The 25,860-nt window shown below is 34.5% G+C and overlaps 4 protein-coding genes across 9 annotated transcripts in view; 3 read left to right on the top strand and 1 right to left on the bottom strand.

Annotated features, from left to right (window-relative positions):
* Nucleotides 1–459: 459 nt before the first annotated feature.
* LOC118440710 (protein LLP homolog) lies at nt 460–1,452 on the top strand. Its single transcript, XM_035864115.2, has 3 exons — nt 460–608; nt 800–964; nt 1,045–1,452. Exons 2-3 carry the CDS (start codon nt 811–813, stop codon nt 1,305–1,307), a joined length of 417 nt encoding a protein of 138 aa, XP_035720008.1. The 5' UTR covers nt 460–608; nt 800–810; the 3' UTR covers nt 1,308–1,452.
* A 66-nt stretch (nt 1,453–1,518) lies between these two features.
* Nucleotides 1,519–21,567, bottom strand: slow (epidermal growth factor-like protein slowdown). Its single transcript, XM_035864105.2, has 10 exons — nt 21,409–21,567; nt 20,658–21,167; nt 4,672–4,737; nt 4,507–4,592; nt 4,203–4,298; nt 2,586–2,711; nt 2,395–2,502; nt 2,184–2,263; nt 1,911–2,018; nt 1,519–1,824 (listed from the first exon to the last, which is right to left on the bottom strand). Exons 2-10 carry the CDS (start codon nt 21,116–21,118, stop codon nt 1,657–1,659), a joined length of 1,299 nt encoding a protein of 432 aa, XP_035719998.1. The 5' UTR covers nt 21,119–21,167; nt 21,409–21,567; the 3' UTR covers nt 1,519–1,656.
* DopEcR (G-protein coupled receptor DopEcR) overlaps nt 2,518–25,860 on the top strand; it is a 44,801-nt gene continuing 21,458 nt past the window's right edge. The window contains exon 1 of the mRNA XM_085657489.1: nt 2,518–2,657. The gene's annotated coding sequence lies outside the window, so the exon portion shown is untranslated. The remainder of the gene's footprint in view (nt 2,658–25,860) is intronic.
* The window catches only part of LOC118440709 (uncharacterized), a 28,653-nt gene continuing 5,312 nt past the window's right edge, over nt 2,520–25,860 (top strand). Inside the window, exons 1-2 of one of the 6 annotated variants that reach the window (XM_035864112.2) lie at nt 2,520–2,657; nt 13,692–13,835. Coding sequence is in view for 2 of the 6 variants with exons in the window: in XM_035864110.2 (XP_035720003.1) it covers nt 2,620–2,657 (38 nt within the window). In the remaining 4 variants the exon portion in view is untranslated. Of the gene's footprint in view, nt 2,658–13,691; nt 13,836–19,902; nt 20,036–23,656; nt 23,752–24,108; nt 24,130–24,150; nt 24,552–25,860 lie in introns of those variants that run through there. The other 5 variants (XM_035864110.2, XM_085657490.1, XM_085657495.1 and 2 more) reach the window with 5 other exon arrangements.

Genomic DNA, 25,860 nt, shown 5'->3' with positions numbered 1-25,860 from the left:
TTGAACGATTTTAATGAACGAGATCTCATTTTAAAGATGAAGATTTAATCGAATACATGGCTTTTTCGATTTTCTTTTTAACTTTAGTTTTATGTATATACTATTGTCAAAATAATACCATTCTTTGGTACGATCTTTTCCAAAAAAAAAAAAAAAAGATAAATCTTTTTCAATAGTACTCATTATTGGCGTTGATCATTATAAAATCAGAGATGAAATGAACAGCTTTAAATTAATAAAATTAAAGTTTTCTTTTTCAATAATTTTGAGATTTGTTAAAACACTTCACATATACTTCGACATAAAACGTAAGACATAAACTATAAAGAAATCTATAAATCAGAATTAACTAATCCTTTTTATATTTTTCTATGCAAGATAAAGCGGTAAAAAATTTCATAGAAGTAAAATTCTTACGATTTGTTTTAAGTCTTATGCTAATTCATATATCAAGGCCTTTATAGATGGCGCTACCTCTGCCATATTCTATCGTAGCCTGTATACATAGTGACACGTGCTGAACATTACAAATTTTATTTAAAAAGAAAAGAGTTATCTAGAATCGATATTAATTATATTATTGATTATATTAATCAATTGTGTTATAGGTAAGGAAAAAAGAATTATTTGTTATTTACAGTGAAAGTTATAATATAAGTGAAACTTTTGAACATTCTTAAAAGTGAGGTTATATCATATATATTATTTTGATAAATAACATTGTGTAACAAATTTTCTTAATAATCTATAAATTGTATTACATTTTTTATGCATTTCATTAATAACAACTTCTATTCAGGAATCAAAATAATGGCAAAATCATTACGTAGCAAATGGAAGAGAAAATGCAGAGCTGTTAAGAGAGAACGTTATGGTGCGAAAGAACTCGTCAGATTGAAAAAGACTCTTGGTATCGATGAAAATGGTGATATTGAAATGCCAGAGATATCTGAGATTGCTAAAGGTATATATTATACATATTTGGAATATATTATTTTTATAAACTTTTTAAAATAAATTATAACAATGTGATATTTTTGATAGTGGTTGCTGCAAAAGACATAAAAGAAAATTCTAAAACAAAGGAAAATCATAAAAGTGATAGTACAGAGAAAATGGAAGTGGACAGTGGTAGAGTATACGATAAGAAAACATTAAAGGATCAATATGGAAATTATCCTATCTGGATGAATAGACGAAAGATAATGAAACATAAGAAGGGAAGAGCAAAGGCTGATAAAGGTACTACGAAAACAAACAAAAGATTAACTAGGCGACAGAAAAAAGAATTGAAACAGAAGAACTAATGTTATACATTTGTAATTATTAAATGGTAAATGTTTATTTTGACACAAGATAAAAATATACAAAAATATTAGAATCAATCAAATCAAAACTTTAATATTTATGAAAATATTAATTAATATTAATCAATAAGAGATCCTTACGCTTAGTTTATATTTCTTTTTATTATAAAGCTGCGTACAAAGATTCGTAAAATTATTTAAATTACATATAACACTATATGGTACTATCATATAAATGCTAACGTGGCAGTGACACCGGTACCTCATATTTTCATCAAGAAAAATTTCATGCAAACGCGATAACAATACGATCATGATTCGTTTCACATTTCACGACAGTGTATCTAAATTAAAAATTTATAGATCCAGAGTTAACTGGCAAAGAAGATCTACAACGTGTTCTTAGCCTACTTTCTAAATCCGCCACACGATTCGTCAAGTGTTGCACTTTCCTTGCCTCTAACTCATAATGTTTTATTTTACTTCTCATATCATATATCTCTTGTTGCATAAGTTGCTGAAATCAGATTTTTAACATTTGTTCATTAGTATTCTATCTAGATGTTCTAACGTGCGTACAATCATAATTTCATTAAATCTTACCACATTCTCGACCGCTCTTCTCATGTCGTTTATACTCTCAACGGCTAGAGTAATTTTTGCGCTCATATCCGTCGCTTCTGTATCTCTTTTCTTATTCCTTGCTACTTGCTAAGAATAATAAAATTGTTTTTGTAATTATCATTAAAATATTCTTTAATTAATTTAGACTTAAACTATAACAATAACATCTTTAGAATGTGATTTAAAAAAAAAAAAACAAATTGAAATAGATTGACATAGATAAAAAGAAACGTCGCAATACAACGAACATACTTTTTCTAGTTTAGTAAGTCTCTTCAAGATGATCTCATAATCCTGATCGAGGTCAGCATCCCCCACTTCGTTTTCTGCATCTGCAAAAAATTAGAATCATGTGTCGGACGACACGTCACTCTATTTGTTGATTCAAAACGACGACAGGAAGGACGTAAACTTGCGCATAGATATTTTTAACTTATCTCTGAGGAGCACTCTATATACGAACCGTGAGAGGAGGTGGTAGTTGGTTTTCTCGTAGTACTCGTCGTCGTCGTCAACGATTCATGGAAGTCGTTCTCTAGATCTCGAGCCTCAAAAGCTGTATCTTCGGTGTCTGCAAAACGTACGTGGCTAGCCTGATGAAAGATCAAGGAAGAGCTCTAGCCTAGTGCATTCGAGCTGTTTCTGGAAACTCACCATTTCTTCGACAGGATTGTCCATCTTGTTGAAGATGAAAACCGGCTCTGCAGTAACACTCGTAACTACCAGGTAGGTTTCTGCAAAGTTGTCCGCATGGCTTCTCTGTCACGCATTCGTCTACGTCTATAATATGAAAATTGATATTACATATCAATCAATTTTATTCTCTTCCTTTCTCAATATATTTTAACAAATATTTTTTAATATTTTTTTAATTTATTTATTCTTCTTAATAATGTGATATCAATTTTTTTTATTTAAAACAATTCCCTCTAAAAATATTATTTCTAATAATTAGAATAACCACTTTATGTGTTACAAGATTTGTATCGTCCTATCTTTTAAATCTTTAAGAATTATACCGATCGAATATATTTTTGCTTAAACAACGTGTATATATATATATATATATATATGCAAGGTAACACCTTAAGCTTGATTACCACGTACGAACGTGCATGTACTACAAACTAAAGGCTACGACGCGAACTCGTTGCAATTAATTTCGAAAAGGCAATTGCACATTGAGGATTAGGGAACGTCTGGTATATCCTCGTCGTTTCTATCTCCAGCCACCTTCGTAAATCTTTCCACTGGTCTAAGTAATTTTAATCGAGTGACAAAGTTTTCCGTCGTCTGAACGAATCGCGAATGAACGATCAAAAAAAAAGATGATCCTATAACGCAAGACGTCGCCCAAGTAATTAGAACGTTCGTGTAACATATCGATAATCGCTCGTAAATCTATCGAAAACACACGGTCTATCCAAAGGTAGAACACCATAGTGCCTAGATACGTAAGCACACATTTAAATATACATGTATGTAAGTTCACATACAGGGTGGCTCATATTGTTAGAACAAAATTCTAGTTTGGAAGACATGAAAATTTCTGATAATCTTTTCAATGATAATACATTTATAAGATTGAATTAAATCCAAATAAAAGTAGACCTGTGATCATAATATTTAATGCGATTATATCTTCTTCAATATTATTTAAATATTTTTTTATAGAAAATAAAATGAGTTTTATTAGAAAAAAAGAAATGACATATAAGGAAGATTAAAAGATATCTCGATATCCTAAAAATTGCCAGCAATTAAAAAAAAAAAAATAATAAATAAAATAAAATAATACATTATATCGGTCCCTTTTAAAATATAATTACATTTCAAAGACTTTTTTCATTAAAATTAATATTTATAGAAATATCAAAGTAATTCTAGTTATATAGACCACCCCGTAGATAGATAAATAGGTTTCTCATTGACTATACACACGGAGCGTAATGCTATCGAATGGAATATCGCACCGCGTCGATTTAATTACGCCCAACAATTCCTGGCTACACGAATGTAATCGTTGTTTGGTATCGATACACTCCAGATACTTCATGATTTAACGACTCGCATTCGTCAGTCGAGTCATTATCGCGAACTTTGTAAGGCACTTTTACTACGAGTTACCTTAGAAGGATATCGATACTTTGTGTCGTTAGAGTTAGAGAATTTCTAATCTAACATAAATATATACATATCGTCTATTTTCTTATTTAACGTTTATTTCTACGTAAATTATGATATTGAAATTGTATAGAAATATGGGCTCACCCGATTGGCACTGACTACCAGTAAAACCCTTCGGACAGACACATTTCCCTGGTGAAACACAGGTTCCACCATTTAAACATGACGCTAAACAGGTTGCTAAAAGACAAATCGCGTTATTAAGAAATTATTCAATTATTATTATTATTATTATTATTATTATTATTATTATTATTATTATTATTATTATTATTATTATTATTATTATTATTATTATTATTATTATTATTATTATTATTATTATTGTTATTATATAAATATTTTTAGTATAATATATATATATAAAAGTGTAAAAAGAGGATCTTACGTTTGTTGCAACCGAAACTGAGACGAGTAAACTGCATCCAACCTGGACAGCACGTGAAACCGGGTGTCATTTCGGTGTAGACTAACCTAAAGTATACAATGATTCATCTCGAGTAATTTGAAATTTTAGAAGATCTCGATGGATCAACAGTATAATAAAGTTTACCTGATCTGTCTACCACGGTGATGATGCGGGGAAGAGGCAGTGGTTTGTCGTGCACATACTCGCCTTCTAAAAAAAAAAAAAGAAAAAAAAACAACAACGATAACTTCGTTTGAAAATAGCCCGAGAGCTAAGGGAGAAAGAAGAAAAAAAAAGAAAAAAATAAAGAAAAATATAAAAAAAAAAAAAAAAAAAGAAAGAAGAATAGATGAAGAAATATATCTAATCGAAAGAGCAGAAAAGTTTAAACGCGACGAGAGATAGATGCTACGCATGATCTGAAAATAAATCGTCCAGTACGACACGTAACGAGCTCTCGTTGCTTTAAGAAGGTCGCGTCTTTCACGTCGAGGGGACGAATCTGGCTTTGCATTCATTACCACGCCTCGATTCGCATAACGTGGAACCCTTTGTCGAATATACGATGAAGAAGAAGAATGTGTGTATGTATGTGTGAAAGAGAGAGAGAGAGAGAGGAAAGAGGTATTAAATTAAATCTCTTTTCATATTCACCATACAACATATGTTTCCTTGATTTTACCACAGAGAGTTTGGGAAGCCGGGGTAATTAAAAATAGCGAATTGCTCGGTAGTCGACAGAGTGGTTATATGGTGACAGTAGTGCTGAGAAGCGATAGATCTGCGTTCCATACAGTGTTCGCATAGTTTCAAGATGAAACGATGTGAAGACGACCGAGGAAAAAAATAGAGAATGAATGTAGGTACATTATCATACGTAAATATTCGGATATTTAATAGACGTTATCAAAATGTACAATTTAAAGGAATTTATTCATTTTATTTGTTGGCAAACGAAGTAGGAGAATAATAAGGAATTAATTTTAATAACTAAATTTATAATAACTTGGATTGATTTTTTTTTTTTTTTTTTTTTTTTTTTTTGAAGCAATTCATTGTAAATATAAAGTATAAAGAATTTTTCGTAATATCGAAGATATTTATTTTGGTACAAAATTTGTCCCATCATTTGTGATTCAAGTCATAACTTATATATCATTCCGTTATTTACTATTATCATAATTTTACACGTAGTGCTGCACGCAATATTCATAAACGTTAATCCTTCTCATATTTAAAAAAAAAAAAAGAATATATATATATATTAAATTTATACTATTACAATTCATATTCTTATTAATTATTTTATAAAAGTTATTATCAACAATATTTCAAAGTATACGACCGTCCGGATACTTATAGTAGTATATATTATAACTGTGATACGCAAACCATTTATATTCACGATCCTCTTACGAAGAAATTCTACGCGTGCCTTGACATTTTTTTACATTACTTTAATAAGTATAATGGTAGAGTAATAATATTTTATATATATATATATATTTTTTTTATTTTGCAAATAAAGTAAAATTTTTTCTTCTCGATTTAATTCTTGTTATATGAAAAATGTATATAAAAAAAAGTTTACTATATCTTCTCATAGTTCGTGCATTACTGTATTACTATAGTTTAGATAGAAGAACGCGTTAGCGCAAGTATATTCTACATATATGCATATATACATGAAGATCATATATAATTTGGTACGAAGAGGCGGACTCGGTGGAACCACTTCGTCATCATCAGGGCGCAGAAAATTGCGTTTTGCCGTGTCGCTGTCATGTTTACTGAAACGCGACACGACGTTAACTGTCCCAACAACGTATCCTCGATCCACACGATGCGTGCCCTCCATCGCATATTTTCCGACTCATGATCCTCTTCCTTGCAAGAAGGATAAGACATCGAAGGAAAAAGGAGGCATGATACGGGCATAGGGAACGCCGGACAAAGAAGCTGGACTCGCCCGATTAAACTCAGCTAGCGGGCACAAGAGTGCAATTAAAACGCCTTCTGCCTTCCCAAAAAAGAGAGGGAGAGAGATAGAGAGATAGAGGCAAAAAGAGAAGGAAAAACAAAAAGAGACACATTGGAGTAGCATGACCCTTATCTTTTTCCCTCTCTTTTTTACCTTACCTCGTATCCTTTCTTTTATAAAGCTTTCTTCTATTGCCAGCCACTACTCTCGATGCTATCGAATAAAAAGTTTCATGGAAAATGATGCAAAAGAGAAATGAAGAACGTTAGTTCTTTGGCATTTTTAGCATACTTTTTTTTGTTCATATTCGTGATAACATTATAGTGAAAATATTGAATCAAAAAACGAGTTCGTAAAATTATAAAACTAATAAAAGATATAAAACTAATGTAAGGTGTAATAATTAGTAGAAAATATGACCCCGCGTTAATTAATTACTATTCAAATTGCAATAGATTAATCAATCGTTTTATTTTAATTGAACATTTTATCAAATCGTTCTTATCTCTTCTAAGATATTTTCTATATTATATCAGTAATTCTTTTTATCGACTGGCAACCACGTGTAACTATATAAAAATTAACGATCTGTGTGATATGAATATACGCATGATTTTAAGTAAAAGTGTAGGGTACGTCTAGCGATGAAATATTTTACTATTTTTCCGAAGTAATGGCCTGTAAAATATTCTTCTTAAAGTTATGAGAGAATTATGTCGCGCTTAGATTCTCACGACGTAATGCGTTCCAGGACGAAAGAAAGGTCTTGGACGAAGTCAAGAAATAAGGTATATGTGTAGCTTGAAGAAAAGGATGTAACTTTGGTGAATGCATTATTTTCGAGAAAAAGAATTAAAGGAACATAGAAATTTTCTCTGCTCAACTGATATATAGTATACTTATTGATTTTAGTCTTGAACACGCTCGGTGAGTGTACTTTAAGTAAATATTAGAAAGTCTCGTTCTTTAAAAATGAGTCACTTCCAAGTAATGGAGGATATACAGGGTGAGCTATTTAACATGTAAACTTTGAATGATTTCTGAATATTATATGCTTTCTATGACAGATCGTTTTATACAGTTACATGTTTATGAACACTCCTTAGAAACACTGTTAATTTAATTGAAATATTTAACGATATATCTCAATATAATAGAAAATTTGATATGTAAATGTAAATTTTTAAAGAAAAATGCAGAATATCTTTGTTAATTATTAAACTGAAAATAATAAATTTGCCTTTCGAATTATCTATTATAAAAATAAATATTGTGGATTTTGTAGAGTATCCCCGTCGAAATAACACAACTTTTGTATAAAACAATTTTTCATATAACCCATAATTTAGAATTTATTCAAAATATCCATATAACATACTTCACATTATTTACACGTATATATGTCTTTACGTTTCTCAAACAGTTCGCTCATTTACTTTTATTGTTTACTTTTCTAGTAATTAGTACATTATTCATCTTTCTAATTGAAATTTTAGATACATCAGAATTGTTTCTTTTTCATTCATTTTTCTCTAAATATCGTTTCTGAAATTGATGAAATCTTAACGATCGATGAAAACACGATATCGTTCACCGTTTTATATAAAGATCATTTCTGAGTAACGTTATGAGAAATAGTCGATTCGCTGTTAAACCGGTTTACATGTCCAACAAAAATTTGTTTGATCGTCGATCTACGCTTTTGGAAATCGACGAAGAGTCGATCTGTCGTTTGAATCGTTTTAAATGAAAATCCGTGGGTGCGGTTAAATATCGCGAAACTCGATCTATCTCACATTGAATTGTATTGAAAGTTTATTCAACGAAAACAATCGTTTAAGGTAAATGATTTTAAATGAAAAAGAAAAGGAACGTTTGCCGATCGTATCACCTTTGTTTTTCATCTACAAGATTACGCTTTCACGTATATTTGAAAAATAAAAAGAATGAAAAAAATATTGTTAAACGGATCTTGGAGACACTTTGGATACGGTTCGGAGGACAATCGCGTGGGAATACTGGTTCAAGAACAACTCCCCGCGATACGGTACATCGCTCGTCAATGATAACAGCATGTAAAAGCATATAGGGTGATCTAAAAATATTATCGAAAAATTTAGAGATAGATAATATTATCAATATTATTAGAGAAGAAGTGTCCTCTTGATATGAAAATCAATCGTCTGAAAATCAATGGAGATATATGAACAATTTATTTTATTTTCGAGTATCTATTATAATATACGAATAATGTTACATACATAACGTACAATTTAACCTCCGACATTTACTTATTTCATTAATATTCTTTCATGCGACTGACGTATCATAGTTATATCAGAATTCATATGAAGTATCATATAACGTATTCACATACGTTATATAATTGTTTTTTAAAAATGAAATAAATTATCTATATTTGATTTTGAGAATACCACTTATCTCTTATACTTTTGAAAGATACTTTTAAATCACCTTATATATATTTGCATGCAGGTCCAATTCGTGAAACTTCCGATAATCTTAAAATAAAATAAATTATCTACGATAATAATAGAGTGTATTTCTCCACCTATTATTTAAAGTAAATTACATGTATAATCTTACAATACTTATGTTTTTTTTCTTTTTTTTATTTTTCCATTTTTTTTTTTTCATTTTTTTTTTCTTTTTTTTCTTAAATACACTTTACGAAAGAGTACTCGCAACATGTAAAATATCCTTGACTTTTCAGCTTGTTTTTGTGTAAACCTTTTCGACGAAATCTTACAAGGGGGTTTCGTCGAAAGTATCCTTTCTATTATTCACGGTCCGTCTATTTGAAAAATGTATAAAAACTACGAAAGAATTCTTTCTACTTCATTTCGAATGATTTAAACGCATTTTTAGATGGACTAGTAAGGACATGCTTAATAATTCATATTTCATTATCATGAAAATTTGTCGTTAATAAAAGATTTTCTCTATGGTGATAGGTAATACACGTACTATGTTTCTTAATATTATCTTGGAAGATATCCATGGCGTGCGAGACCGAGGGCGTCGAAAGACTAAACAGAAAAAAGGGAGAGAGAAAGAGAGAGAAAGAGAGAAAGAGAGATAAGGCAGATAGAAGACATCGGTAATAAAATTAGCAACGTCGTACGATAGGAAAGAAGAGAAAGGAGAGAGAGAGAGAGAGAAAGAGAGAGAGAGAGAGAGTGGGACAGGATCGTCCCTTGCGTGATCCGGCTTGGAGCCTTCTCCAGGGTGATAAATTTCCGATGAGTTATCGCGTTGGCTGCTCGCGTGTCTACGGCTCTCTTAAGCACTTCCGAAATCTCAACGGCTATCTCCAAGAAAGATTCACCTCGAGTATCTTTAACGCATAACGATATACCGGCTTCTTTGAGAAAACGTACACACATTCATTATACATTATTTTGCGATGGGATAAAAAAGACAAAAAAGTTATAAAATTCTTGATTTTATCTCTCTATCTTCCTTTCTATATTTCTCTCTCTCTCTCTCTCTCTCTCTCTCTCTTTCTTTCTTTCTTTCTCTATCTCTTTTTCTTTATCTCTTTTTTTTTCGAACGAACTTCCTTTTGTTCGAACAGGTCGACGATCACAAATATAAGAAATTTAGCGGACGTCCGTGCACTGGCACCAGCAATAAACACGAACTCTTTATTATCCGATCTCGTGAACCTTAACGTTGAAAGATATTTTCTTTTTCCGGTATACAAGTTGGCCATGGATAAAAATGTACATTCATCGCTTTCCAAGTTCGGAGACAGAGTCTCGTAAATCAAAGATTTAATGAGAGTTAAGTGTAACGAACGTACCATCGAATTAACCGAAGCTCGTAAAGAGCGATGTTAAATCTTGGCATCGCTTCGTCTCTGTTACTATCGTTCTATAAGGAACATTCATTCATTTTTGTCCTTTATCGCAATCCGTTCCGCGTCAATGGTTAACGCGGAATTTTTTCATTAACAGTCCCTTGTTAATTTTTAACAATGAATAACTCTCTATCCTGTTCTAATCGAAACGTTTGACATTTGACGCTTCTTGACGACTCGCTATTTTTCTCGTTAAGAGAAAAGAAAAGAAGAAAGGAAAGAAAAGAAAAAAAAAAAGAAAAAAAAGAAAAATGCCAATAAGTTCGAAAACGAAGCGAGGCTGAGGCAATAAAAGCTTCACAAAAAGTATGGAATCTCAATGACTCCAATCGTGCTCTCGAACTCATATTAAAAAAGAAAGAAGGGACGGGGGAAGAGCGAGGGCAGAAGAGAGAAGAAGCCGTGAATTGAAGTGGCACTCGTGACTCAACGAACAATTCCCTTCGTAAAATCTACCAACGGGAATAGTATTGGCCGCATTGGTCGTTGGTCGAAGGCGAAAGGATCGATCGAGAGCAGCCTCGAGATTCGTGACACCTCATTTTTCTTCGGACATCCTTCTTCTTTGCAGAGACCACTTTCGCGTCGTCCAAAGTGAAAAAGAGTGGTGGATGACTTACGATCGTCCATTTAGGTAATTTACGAACACACTCGTACAAAAGTAGATTCGATCGTTTCTACTTTCATAATACTTGAAAAGGGTAATTCGTAGAAAATTTTATTTGTAAAATGACAGGTATATAATGAACTTTCTGTCAGGTTTTTTTTATCTTAGAAGAAAAGAACATTTTTACATCTGAATTCATGGAATCGCTTAAATCTTATTTCCCGTATAACGAGAAATCCTTCGTGGAAGTTCGAACGATTCGGTCTTCGTCCTTGAGCCTTTATTCCGTTTAACGTTTCGGTATAATAATTCTACGAGGCAGTTTCACACAACCAAGCGACCCCTGTCTGGCCTCTCACTGTCTCGTCGAGGGTACTACGCGAACGAATAAAAGCGCGTGCAAAGTGGAAAGATAAAGGAGCGCGAGTCAGACATGACAGGATTTGATGGGAGAACGTGTACGCTCTGGCACTTGCAAATTCATCGCGATTTAACGGCATCGATTAAAATCGCGAACAAAACGAGAATCACCATGGATGTTCCTTTGAAACGAAACTTGAGAGGAAGCGTAACTGATTAGCACGATGACGAAATTCTGAATTTGTTGTTCTGAGTCATGAAGTAAACCGCGAATAATGTGAAACAATAAGACCAATTAGAAATGGGCCGTTTTTATTGGCTCGTCTTTTATTTCGCTTCGTTGGTTAAATATGTATTGTTACGAGGTATAATACCAATTAAGGTTTGGAACACCGTCGAAAAAATATTAATTTGTATGTTGTGCTTCACAAAACTTTCCACTGACGACTTATATTAATTCTAGCATTATATTTCTGACATTTTATTTATTTACTATATTTAATTAATAAACCGCATATCCAATTCCTCATAGATCATTATTTCTTCTTAAATTAGTAATATACATACCTATATACGTATATGTATTTTATTACTATATATATATATAGTTTCATTTTAAATCTTATTCTCAGCTCTGTGCGTTCGTGTATCTATAGTAATTAATAATTAAACTTTTAATATTTCAGTAGTGCTATCCAAACGCGAATGGATATAATATATGAACCATAATATATAAACCAAATATATATAATAATATTACCAAATTAATAATTTTTCTAATTTTGTAAAGAAAAGCTATCTTTCATGATTGAAATTGACTTAAAAAAAAAAAAAAAAAGAAAACTCATACGATAAAGAAAGTCGAATATTTTTATCTCTGAATATTTATGCGTCAGCGGTTTATCATACGGTCTAACAATAAGGAGTGACTTTCCATAGTGACAAATGGTATCGATTCATATTCCAGATATCTCTCGATATATTTTCTCCTTCGAATAATCTTCTTTCAACACCTTCAACTCATCTTTTTATTCCTCGAAGAAAAAGAGTCTTTTCATCGAGGGAGTTAAGCCTTAAGAATATATAGCCTACCGATCGTTAACGGTTGCTATATCGACGAATCGTTACTTTCCCCTACGAGGGTAACGGACGATGGCTAAACAATCTGACGCCATAGTAACTCCGATGTATACGTTAGCGAGTGAATGCGAGAACGTCGAAGCTAAACTTGCACCAAAACGACCGACCATTCGAGAACATGATTCACCTTCGCTAATTTCAGAAATGCGATATTTGAAATTGTTTATAAGATCTCCTTCGTTTCGACGCATTTCAGTCATCATTATGCCATTCTCGTAATACAATTTCAAGGATCGCATTACACGATAAATACAATTGTTTGTTTTTTTTTTGTCTTTTTTTTTTATTCTTTCACACAGATATTAATCAAATTTTCAAACATTTTCTTTTTTGTCTTTCTTTTTTTCTTTTCTTTTTTTTCTTTTTTCTTTTTTCTTTTTCCTTTTTTTTTCTTCTTTTATTTAATACAAGAAAAACGCTTGATAATATTACTATTACGAGCTGATAAATAACTGAATTACAGTGAAATGCAGTAAAAAATGAAGAGCTTAAGTTTTTAACAGGTAGATCTGTTAAAAACTTCCAAATTACAAAATTACTTGATGAAAGGTTAAGAATTGTATCGGAAGTGAAGTAATTACATACCTACGCAGTGCCAATAAGACATGCATCGTCTCACATTATCCCTTCTACTTTTACTTGTTCGTTTTTCTTCTTCTTTCGTATCCGTTATGACTACGGTAGTCTGCGAGTCGTTTACAGAACCGGACAAGACTCTATTGATTATATATTATATGTTCGAATATCTTTTATGATTAATCGAATTACACCTCACTACATTACAGATATCATTATCAAAAATTATAATTTTCTTGAATTTCTATTCACAGTGTTGAGAAAAAAAAATTTTACAAATCTTTTACAAATTGTTACAAGTGCTTAAAAATTATCATTTGCATATAAGCACATTGATATATTAGAAAAATCTTAGAAAAGAATGGAGCTTTTCGTTAAAGATGAATTCAGATATTACAATATCGTTCCTTTTTTTGTTTTTTTTTTTCTTTTCTTATTTTAACAAAACGATAAAAAACGAAATGTATAGAAAAATATTATCCAAGCATCATATTTTGTGAAAGAGAAAGAAGAAGGAAGAGAAGATTTGCATTAGTTAATAGTTCCTTGATGCGAGGGAAAGATTTTATGGACGTCAAGCAGCTCGTCGGCATACTTAAGTGGCGCTATTGTTCCAGGTCAATCAGGAACAACGAAACCAGTTCCATAGGCGGGTTCAGGATACTTTCAGGAGAACGTACTCAAGAGAAGACAAAGAATCTCGAGCTTTTTCTTGCATCATAGTTAGTTCGTGTGTGGGAGCCTGCAAGAATTTCTCACGCGTATGCTATCGCAAAAATATATCCTCTCGCATCCTAGCAAAACACTTCTCTCTCTCTCTCTCTCTCTCTCTCGCTCTCTCTCTTTCTTTCTTTCCTGTTAATACGCGTTTCACCAGCCGCGAACACCCTCCAGCGATCTCTCCGCGCCTATTAATACTTGTAGTTGGCTGAATGATCATATGCAAGACCCTTTCCTAGACATAAACGAACGAAGTGAAATCGATCTTACGAAATTTCACTAAATATTCTCTCTTAGCGTGTTATTCGTTCTTCGAATGATTTTTAATGATTCGCTTCGTTCGAAAAGGACACTGAAAAAAAGAAAAGAAAAAGAAGAAGAAGAAGAAGAAGAAGAAGGTATAAAGGTAGAAATGAGAAGGCACGAATTCCTCGCGAAAAAGGAACGATGTAGTTTTTTACTCCAGCGTCCATTTACGGCGAATATGAGCAGCCATCCGGTTCGACCACCCGAGGGCCATCGCTCGAGGGCCTGGCGGTTCACGAGGGCCAGGAGTACCTTGACCGCCTCCGTGCAATCGCGTGAGGTGGACGCTTGCAGCTCTCGCGATTTTTTAACCTCTGACCTTTCCATCACTCTCTCTCTCTCTCTCTCTCTCTTTTGTTCTCCCTCTCTCTTTCTCTTCTTAACGCATGACCAAAAAGAAGATTGATCTAGTATCGATTTATACGGACGAGATATGTCTGAAAAACCATTGCAAACTTGTAGTACGAATTTCTGTTCTCGATTTTAATATTTATACGTTCAAAAAATTGTATCTTTCAGCGTGAAACTTCTTAATTTTTACCATACTCCGTTTCCCATCGCGAGAATTATCAGAGAATTATGTTCTCGAGGAGGAAGTTTAAATTCTAATCTATATTCACATTTATCTCAACTGAGAAAGTGTTAAAGCAGCTTACAATTTTTCGAGGTAATCTGTAGACAAATATTTTATATCCTTCGTATGTTTTTTTTTCTTTCTTTTTTCTCCTTTTTCTTTTTCCTTTTTTTTTCTTTTTTTTTTCTTTTTTTTTTTTTTTTTTTTTTTTTAGGATGAGCATACGATTATTCCAAAGAAGCAGAATGTATATATACTTATATACATGAGAAATATTCTTACATACGTTACATATAAGGAATATTTATAGACAGGGTAGATATGTAAATAAGTCTAAACCGCAGTCTGACTCAATCATTATGAAATTTAGAAACGATCACGACGCGTGCGCTCTTTAAATCGGTACAATTTTACATTTTATGAGCCTGTCGTACCCGTCACCGTACGCACCTGCGTGTACATTCACGAACCAGTTCTCGTTCCCTTCGGAACAGGTTCGAAGTGTTTCTACAACGACACGTGACGAATTCATGAAACACGCATCGGCTAAATACTCCGGATACGGCTACTGGGTTGAACGTCCGTCACTGTTATGTTTATCCTACGAGACGATCAGTCCTCTAAGTGGATGAAGAAAAAAGAAAAAGAAAGGGAAAGATTCGTGGCAAAAGATGCGCTCTATTTGTGGCCATGGTGTCTCATTCCACCTTGTCTCTCTTCTTTCTCCTCTTCGCAATGCTCAGATACGTTCCAAACTCGACATCACCAAAGTCGCCCAAAGGCGTTCGAGTCTCGCATGGAACGAATCCCATTAAGTGAAACTCGCAGTTCATGAGTTAGACCTCTTCAAAGCTTTATTCAATTATTCTCGCTTTTCGCATCCTTCTCTTCGCAACATTTTAATTCGGATAACTGAGTTTAGAATATTATCCGGGTTCAAAACTGACATTATATATACTCGATTTATTGAAAATAGATACTCGGATGATAAATTCTAAGAATGGATAATATAAATATAAGTGAGTTTCTTCCAGGAATAGATAATATAGATATGAGTGAGTTTCTAACAGGAACGATTAATATAGTTGATTTATTTCAATAGCGGATGATATAGATATAAATAATTTTGTTTAGAGGATTTATATATACATGTAATATAAAAATTGATTTTGTGAAAATCTCTATAACCGAGCAATTAAATTTTATTACAAGAGTATTCGAGTTTAATGAACCAACGATACCTCTGAATCTGGATAACATTGTGGCTTCGAGTTCTCGAGTATTCGATTACTACTGGCTCCCATTAAACTGCTTCTAGTTGCTTTTATGACTATAATCAACTTTATTCAATTGATTTCATTTTCTTTCATACGATCATTAAATAGATAAACGTTTTATGTATTTTTATCCATGTTTATGAACAAAAACATTTAGTGTTATTAGTTAATAATATTCACTAATAATTATATGTTTTTCCTCGATCAAATCTCTTTTTCCATGTTCAACATTATTTTCAAGATTATTCTCGTACGTAATACTCCTAAATCGATAAATTTGCGAGAATTTTTACCAGAGATACTTAGCGTGTTACGTTTCTCTCGTGCTTTTTATACAAATTTTCTAGTCTATTTCAAGCGAAGCGAGACACATTATTTTCGAACGTTATTCTATAAATACGAACGTCGAAATGTTTCTAACTCGTGAATTCACGAGTTAGAAACATAAAACAAAAGCTCGAATCTCGTTGATGGAAATATTCGTATTTATTGTAAATGTTCGTAATCTTTTCTCTTACAACTTATATTTCGTTGTAATAACAATTAAAAGTTTCAATGAGTCAATCTCATTGTTTCGATGTATTCGCAACAACGATAATATTTCTCGTGAGTACCGATTAATATACGCTCCTAAAGATAACACAAAAGTTCATTTTTACTAGTTACATTCAATGTTTCACGCTCGTTCGTATGCATACGAAAAAAAAGAATATGAGTAATGGAAAATCATGGTTCAAAGTGAAAGCAACCAACGATATATATATATATATATATATATATATATACATAAACCTAGCAAAGGAACCTTCATTGCCTAGAATGTTCAGTGAATTGTTCAACGGATCGTTTTCATTTCAACCCTTTCCTGTCTTTCATTCTAATTCACAACAAACATTTAGTTCTTTCGCGTTCTACGTTGCGATTTAAAACTGAAATCTATCGGGATGTTTTTTTAACGTCAAACTAGCTTAGAACTTCAAACACATTCCACATAAGTTATTTACGGCGATTCGATGTTTAAACATTGACTAGAATAAAAGAGTATAATCGAGAATGCGAATTATTATTATTTTTTTTTTTCTTTTCCTTTTTTCTTCATTTAGTCGAGAGAAAAGGATCGGCCAATATATTGTCTATATTCGTGTTTCGAAGGGGATCGGTTAAACTCGATTCGATAAGCACTTATCTCGATAGAGGCGAATAATCTAAGCGACTTAATGAAGCGAGTAACGCCGATGAAAGATCAAAGAGGCGACAATGCAAGGTAGCGAACTTCGTTCTCGCCCCTATTCTCTCTCTCTCTCTCTCTCTGTCTCTCTCTCTCTCTGTCTCTCTCTTTCTCTCTCTCTCTCTGTCTCTCTCTTGATCTCTCTATCTATCTCTGTCCATCTATCTATCTCTTTTTCTTTTTTATATCTTAGCGAATATTGTATCGTAAGAAAAGTGAAGAAGAAGAAAAATCACGTTTGACGATGTGAAAAGTACGATGATTTTGACGGGACAACGATGATAGAGAGACACGTTGTATGGTTTTCCTCTTCGGCAGACCTTCTCAAGAGCTCGTTGATCGTTGTTCATCGATCTTCGTCGGTACTCCGTCAGTTCTCCGATACACATCATGGATATGACGAAACGAAGATCGATAGACGATAGATTTGAGCTTGCGCAAAATCGTTCTACGAGTGACATAGCAGGATCATTATCTCTCCTACTTGGAACTCCTTGAATATTCATTATTCTTGTTTCTTTTAGTTCGACGACTATCGATCATTCTGACCAAAGTATTTGAACAAGTGGACGAAGGATCTTTATGTTCCTTGAACGCGACACACTTTTCTCGCTATTCTTTATCAAAGTTTATAATGAAAAAGAAAGAGAGAGAGAAAGAGAGAGAGAGATAATTTATATCGATGGATTTTAAAAACACCATTACGGAGGAAAATTTCTTGATAAAATAAAAGTACATCGATTATGATCTAATTACAATAAATATACTATTAGATAAATATATAAAAAATATAGAAATTAATAATAAGAATATATATATACGTATATAAAGAAAAAGGAAGATATATGTCCGTTAAATATCTATAAAATATGGATGGTAGATGAATCAAAACTATGTAAATTTGAAGGAGAAAAAAAATGTATAAAGATTACATTAAGTATGAAAAATAAATCACAACAGTATAAATAAGCGGATGAGTAACAGTAAATATCTGAGTGCAGATATTTATAGGTATAAAAATAGAAAGAGATAACAGTAAAGGTAAGGATTAAAAATACAAAATGAGAGAAAGTGAGAGATGAGGTATACTACGTAAAGACGTATAAGGCAACAAGCCTTAAGCTTTTTTCCAATGAAGGCTTTCAAGAGATTTATTCAAATGGAAGTCACTTGATGGGGCGTAATAATGAGCGTGAAACTTTGTTCGAAACGAATCGAAGGCACTTCGCCATCGTCCAACGAAAAAATGTCGCCTGTTACGAACATTTTATGATATATGAATATTCGATTTGGACCGTTGATTCGTCAGACGGTAGAAATGACTCAAAGTAATTTAAACGTCGCGAACCCGACGTACCCCTCTAATTTCGTTGGCAGAGACATTGAATCTTCATATCGACAAATCGGATTTTAAGTGTTATTATTATCGTATCAACGAGTCGGGATCGATGATTCTCCCGAGATCGATGCCACCATAAAAAGAGGAGGAGAAAACCCGTGGTGCTATTTGGCTTCTCGTTCACGAATATGTTATTTCTCTCTTTCTCTCTCTCTCTCTCTCTTTCTCTTTCTTTCTCTTTCTTACATACATATATTGTCGAACTGAATGAATAATCGTGATTTTTTTGAACAGATTTATAAGAATTTTTCAACTCGACATAAACGCACGTTTTCCCGAATAGATCGTATTAAAGATTTAAAAAATGTGAGAATCTCGATAAAGGATTATCCATTCGAGAATTTTTCTTGAAGAATCCTTGGAATTCCTTTCCTTATCAATATCCTCGTGAAAATAAATCGAGAGATCACGTTGGTACAATCGTTTCTCTCGATTCAATTCAAGGAATATACAACGTGTACTGATATTTATTCCAGAAGACATGTCCATTTATATGTAACACACGAAGGCGGGTTACGAGCTCGAGGGTGTCTACATGAACACACACACACATACATATATATATATATATATATATATATATATATATATATGTACGTCTTGTACGAACAATCCCGATGATTGTACAACTCTGTGAGAGACGCTATGCGCGTGATAATTAATCGATCGATTAATTAAGCCTGCGAGTAGACGGAACCTTCGATAGTATCAGTGAGTCAAGTCAAGTCAAGTCGAGTCGAGTCGAGTCGAGTCGAGTCAAATCTTTTTCGAGGGAACCTTCTCAGCGAATGTTATTACACCGTGCGAGATATACCGGGCTTCCTTCGATCGTACATCATCTCGCGGATACGGCGCGTCGCTTATTGCTCGTAAATATAGTAATTCAACGACACGCCGCCTAGCAGCGTATATTTATGCGTCGCTTCGTTCGGCTCCATTTGCGTGTCTTGAGATAAAGTCGCTTCGATCGAACCCGAATCCGTGGGCCTCTCTCACTCACTCACTCACTCACTCTCTCACTCTCTCACTCTCTCATTCTCTTTCTCTCTCTGTCTCTATCTCTCTATCTCTCTCTCTCTCTCTCTCTCTCTCTCTCTCTCTCTCTCTCTCTCTCTCTCTCTCTCTCTCTTTCTCGAGCACTCGATGTACTTTTCGAAAGGTACGTTTGTAGAGATAACGAGAAAAAAGAGACTCTTGGAATTCGGCGTATGCGCTTGCGTGGAACGTGATCGATGAGGTAGCACGTTTATATTAGTAAGAGCGAACGAACAACTGAGCGAGTACTATACCTTCGCGTTATAGCTTAATACTCCTTACGATCGTGACCGTTTAATGATCGCCCCGGCTGACAGAAAGGATCTATGATCCTGGAATATGATACCATAATCGTGTAGAAGAGAAAGGTAGCGTTTCTTATTGATAACTCGATTACCGTCTACGATGGAATCTCAAGTAAGGTATGCTTCTGGATAATAGCGAGTTTGCTTAATTAAGGTACCTCGATATGCTTTATATACCATTGGCAATCGTGAATTCCGAGTAATATTGCCCGTGGATTCTCTTTCAATCTTTCGGACTTTCATCGAATATTCTTGACGACGATCACAGAGTAACGGTACCCTGCGTGACGATCGAGAGGAATCGCTCGATCGATTCCTTTTCTCGAACAATGTTGTGGCTCGAATGAAAACGAAATCATTTTTTACATACTATAAATCATCCTTCAAGTTTCGTTTATTGATATTAATAAATCTTTTTCATGGAGCGAATATAAAAGTAGTATAACATTGTACAGGCAAACTAGAGAACTTTAATATTTATTAAAACAAACAATAAGAGTTAAAAGATTTGTTCGAATTTTTACAGCCGAATTGTAAATTATTGTCGAGTAAAGCTTGTCGAATTTAAAGAAAAATTGAAATTTATTTGATGTTTCGTCCATGTTATGTGTAGAAGCAAAGAAAGCATATCATTTAAAACAAGCAGATATAATTTAATAGAAAAAGCGAATAAAGAAAGAAAAGTAAAGAAAATTTATTGTTAAAGTTATTATCAAAAAAGGAGATTCCTGGGACATACCCCGAATGATGTCTGGTGTAAGTAGGAGTCGTGGTAAGAATTCGTTGATAGCCTCGAGTAGCAACTTCCGGTAGTGCTCGATGCCGATTATCTTCGTGAAATCCGGCATAAGCGATCGCTCTGGTACCAGCGTATTCCGCAACGGCGATCGCACCAAATTTGTCTGATCTGGTTCCATTCGATCGTACAATTGGTCTCATCGACGATCCTATCGTTGGTACTGTTGCGATCGTCGTTTCAACATCATCGTCATTCTTGTAATTCCAAAGACGATTCCAATCTTGTTCGCGTTCTTGGACGCGAGCCCACCTCTCGCGAGACCAATGCGGCCAAATGATCTTTCGTGTACCGATCTGCGAGACCCCTCTGTGAAAACTCTCGTTGACCTGTGTCTCTCGATCGATAGACGATACCACAAGAACGATTGCTTGGAGGATCACAAGGGACAACGTCGAGGCCATCGTACTCGAGACACGGAGAACTCGATGTACAGGGTGAATTACGTACGACCTGATAATAAGTTGATACCTTACTTTTGATAAGGAAAGCGATTGTGTAAAGAAAAGAAAAAAAAAAGATATACGTGCTTGATATTTCAAAAAACAAATAAAAAAAAAAAAGGTATAAGGAATTCGATCTCCACATATCGTTCAAAAAATATTGATTGATGAAAAGAAAATTATTATACAATTTCAATGAAGAATTCTTCCTTCGGAAGTGAATATTTTTTAAGTATCTCTTCATAACTCACCCCGTATACGTCAGGTCCACGAAATGGACTAATCGAAGAAGCTATTTCTTCCCTCGTGAGAAGCTCGCATTCTCCGTCGCGGAACGGTGCAGCGAACGGTGCAACGGACGCGTCGAGAACGGTGGATGGACATCCGGTGCGAAATAATCCGAAGGCAGCTGAGAGCACTACTGAAGGAGACACACGGACTTGGGGTCCCACGTGCTTCGTTCCTCGCGCTACCAACCCCACCATTCTTCTTTCTCTTTCTCCTTCCCACTACCTTTCTATCTCTCTCTCTCTTTCTCTTTCTCTCTCTCTCTCTCTCTCTCTCTCTCCTCTTTCTTTCCCTCTCTTTGCTTTCCCTCTCGTTCTCGTTCGCCAGACTCAACGAACAATCCACCTCTTTTGCCGCTACTCTTTGTCCTACTCCCTCTCTAGTAACGTCTACTCTCCTGGTACGACGACGTGTCTTTCAGTAACCACCTACGTATCCTTGCGCGCGTGCAACCAGCCACAGGACAACGGCTTCGAGTTTCTCTTTTTACGAGCTCCGATAACTATACGTGTACCTTTCTATACGTATGAACGTTTCGTTCTTTCGACGATGTGCATCCGCGATCATAGACCATAGAACAAATCGAGAAAAAATTATTCTATCTCGTATCACGACTTTTCCATTCGTTTTCGAACACTTATATTATTTCAATGGCCCTATTAGATTTCACATATCGTTAAACATCGTATTGTTCTGTTGTATTGAAGATTCTGATAACAAAACTAGCAAAGATTCTTGCTAACTCTTCTCTGAAACAGTTGACTCACTGACACAAATTTCATTCACTCTTAAGCAAATGTTCCCATACGCGTAATATAATAACAGGCGTTCTGATAAATACCCGGTATATGTAGCCTCATATAACGAAAACTCAGCAGAAAGATATACCGAAAATCCATAGCTCGTAAAGAATGATTTTAAAATAGAAACAATACGCATTGATCATTTCAATGAAACCTTTTTGTATTAGCTATTTGTAAACTGACTCTTTCGAAAATATTTCGTAGCTTTTTAAGAAAGTTAAAAACACAAGGGGTTATTTTTCTTACGATCAAGAATAAAGGAGCAGAAAATAAATGATGTTTTAGAAGAGTAGTCGAAAGGGCAAAGTATGCACCAGCCTGTTTATTTTAAATCTCTGTCGAGTCAAGGATGAAGACAAACAGCCCCTAAAACTCGTTAAAACTCGATGATGCAACCTCCAGACAACTACGCGATGCTTGAAGCATAGTCGATAAGATAGCGAGCTCGATGCCGAGGAGGGAATTTTAAAGCGACAGCCGACAAGCTTCGCTCGATTACATCGTGCTCTGGTACGATAATCTTGTCGAAGGATGTTTGCTTCGATCGATCGTTCTTCGTTATATACTTTAGATCGCAAGTATATACCGATCTCCACGAATATACAAACACGTCCACGTGCGTATATACATCGAGCCATACTCCTTCGCTTTGCAGCGATATGATCGCACCTTTGTTTGTTCGACCACGATCGAAAGCGAAAACAGAGACGCAAATGGTGGAAAATCGACTCGAGCGTCTTCTCGTCCAGGGGAATCTTGTTAATAAATATTATTACCTAAACGATCTTTGTTCGTATTAATGAACGACAGACTAAAGAAGTCCGACTAAAATTCGAAGTTGCATCAATTGCAATTATACGGAATATATAAAAAGTGAAAAGTGTTTAAAAAAACACTTTTAGTTATTGCAAAGAACGAAGCAACATTTGAGTAACAATTAATTTGATTAGGTTTTTTTTTTTTTTTTTTTTTTTTTTTTTAATAAAAGATCTTCTTTATAATTCACTTCAAAAGATATACGAAAACTTATCATCGATTTATAAAAAACGACGAATAAAGATAATACGGCGCAATAATATTTTAATTCAAATAATCAATGATCTCGTTGATTATTCAAATAAAAAGTGATCAACTTGTGAGAGATCAAATAGGACTTAACAAACATCTATGCTTTACTTGATTTCAAAAACTTAAATCAGTTTATTCAGAGTACGTGTCGTAGAAATAGAAGAAGAAGAAGAAGAAGAAGAAGAAGAAGAGCGAAAGAGAGAGAGAGAGAAAGAGAGAGAGAGAGAGAGAGAGAGAGAGAGAGAGACTTGCGAAAGATTCGAGTCGCTGCATCCGTCAGTATGAATTATCTCGAGATAGGAACGTGTCCGTAGGACGTAGCATAAACTCCGAGCGAAAGATTGCATAGTGCTGGTAGAAGGAGGAGGGAATTCTCCTCCCGCGTGTTCTCTCACGAACGTTAGATCGTTCGAAGAAGAGGAGCGTGTCGGACTCGTAAGATATTTTCCGACGAAGATAAGATCTGCGGTAGCTGAGAGAGAAAGAGAGAGAGAAAGAAGGACAGAGAGTGAGAGAGAAATAGAGAAAGAGAGAGAAAGAAAGAGAGAAAGAGAAATTTGCGGTAGACGGTGATTCGAAGATACAACTGCCTACGCATCTTCTTCCGAGTGCACCGGCTGGTCGTTGGTTGGTCCAGCCTCTGGACCAGCCGCTGGTTCACCTGCATTGCGGTGCGTTCGGCCCCGGGCTCGAGCTCACGTCGCAGCCGCAGCTGCGCGTTCGAGACCAAGGATGTCCGCTTTTGAGAAAGCCACGAACCTTTCTCATACGCTCGTTAATCCTTCGGGATCACATTGATAAGCGTAAAAACGTGTAAGACTTCATTCAAAATTCACTCTACCTGTTTTATAAAAATCCAATTTCTTTATACTTATATATTCGAGAATATTATCGATCATAATCGAATTGATCGAATGACCGTGACGAGAAGTTATACCCACGTATACCGGACTACCGTCGATTAGATCGTAAACGTTTCAGCGTTGTTACATGATGAAGGAAATAAAATATCGAAAGGCGTCGTCGTCGTCGTCGTCGTCGTCGTCGTCGTCGTGTCGTTTGAGAAAGATAAGCTGACTCTTAGAGTCTCGGTGAAGTTTTTGAAACGTCGAGTGGACGGTACTCGGTCTCGACCAAGGACAGCGATGTATTGCAACCGCAGCGAGGTCTCTTGAGCCTTTTTGTTTGCTTCGAGGCTACCTTCAGAACCGTGCCCCATTCGAACGAAGGGCAAGGTAATTGCGCGGATCATCGTCATATTATTACCCATTAAGGGCACGAGACACGCGAGAGCTGTTAATGTCAAAAAGAGAAAAAAAAATAGTAACAAAATAAATTCCTCTTTGCAGGATAACGTTCATCGTCCTTCATCGAGATAAAATGTAGAACTTCTCTTGACACAAGTGGGCTACTTTAAAACAAAGCGATTGATTGATGATTTTGATATGCTATCGTTTCGAGAGGTTGGTTAGTTTTCAATGGACGAACCGATAAGTTATCTTGACCTTTAACCTTAGTACCTATACGAAGATACTTTCAATGGGAATAAAAAAAAAAAATTTCAAACCGCCTATCTAGCTTTGCTACTATAGAACGTTTTCGCGCGGAAGTATACTTTCCAATAATAATTTAGCACTGTATAACTATACGGCGTGCATTGTACTCTCGGTAGTACACGTAACGACTGCTAAACGATAAAGAGATAGAATAGCTATTGTCATTGTGTTATCCATTTCCAAGGTCTTGGAAAGATTGGTAATTATTTTGAATGAATGAATTTATTCCGCGACGTAAATAAGATTGACCTTAAAACTCGAGAAATTCGATTACGTAAGATTGCGAAATTGAAAAGAACTAGTGCAAATCGTAGCATTCTCCTCTTCGTCACGTCTAAGAATATTTAAAAGATCGTATTATGTATATCGTCTACTTACTTACCCTTTATATTTCTATACTATATAGAGTCGCTTAAAGCTGACAAGCGTGAAACTTTCTATAAAAGAAAAACTTTGAATTTCGAAATGTTAAAGATCAGAAAGGAAATTTCGTGTCTGGCCTAATAAGAGTATCTCAACGGGCCAAATGTAAAATAGCTAGCTTTGAGAACTTTTGAAATAAAATGATACGAAATGCCAAAGTAAATTCTTCGATGAAATTCATGAGCTATGGTAGAAACTTGTTATCGGAATAAACGAAGCGAACGTCATTGTCAAGAGCAGCATTTTGTTCCTTTTAAAGACGAACGCGTTTAACGTGCATATATTCGTTCTAGGCGCGATCGTTTACATGATTCACTTTCATTTTGTTTGTAATTCACTTGCTAGAATTCAAAGATAATTATCGAAACGTCATACGCGTCATCTTTCATTAACTATCATTCGTTAACTAACATCGTTTATTTAATGATATCCTTTTACTCGTTCAACTGCAATTTTTTTAATGATCGATAGCAATCATAGGAAAACACGCGTAAACGATCATGAAGTCGATAAACGATTTGTAACTTGTCCGATAGCTAATGAGCTCTGCCTCGAATCATTTTCT

The sequence above is a fragment of the Vespa mandarinia genome, chromosome 6 (assembly GCF_050613455.1).
Source record: "Vespa mandarinia isolate Hongniang chromosome 6, ASM5061345v1, whole genome shotgun sequence".
In the NCBI taxonomy this organism is placed as follows: domain Eukaryota; kingdom Metazoa; phylum Arthropoda; class Insecta; order Hymenoptera; family Vespidae; genus Vespa; species Vespa mandarinia.
Note: the sequence above shows the minus strand (reverse complement) of the source record. Positions and strands in the feature narration are given on the sequence as shown.

Bases quoted from the DNA above. Each gene is read 5' to 3' on its own strand.
- LOC118440710 (XM_035864115.2), top strand. From the start codon at position 811: ATGGCAAAATCATTACGTAGCAAATGGAAGAGAAAATGCAGAGCTGTT. The intron at 965-1,044 runs GTATATATTATA...TATTTTTGATAG, and splicing joins GATATCTGAGATTGCTAAAG to TGGTTGCTGCAAAAGACATA.
- slow (XM_035864105.2), bottom strand. From the start codon at position 21,118: ATGGCCTCGACGTTGTCCCTTGTGATCCTCCAAGCAATCGTTCTTGTG. The intron at 2,712-4,202 runs GTGAGCCCATAT...TTCATATTATAG, and splicing joins TGGTAGTCAGTGCCAATCGG to ACGTAGACGAATGCGTGACA. The intron at 2,019-2,183 runs GTATGTTCGTTG...TATTATTCTTAG, and splicing joins GACTTACTAAACTAGAAAAA to CAAGTAGCAAGGAATAAGAA.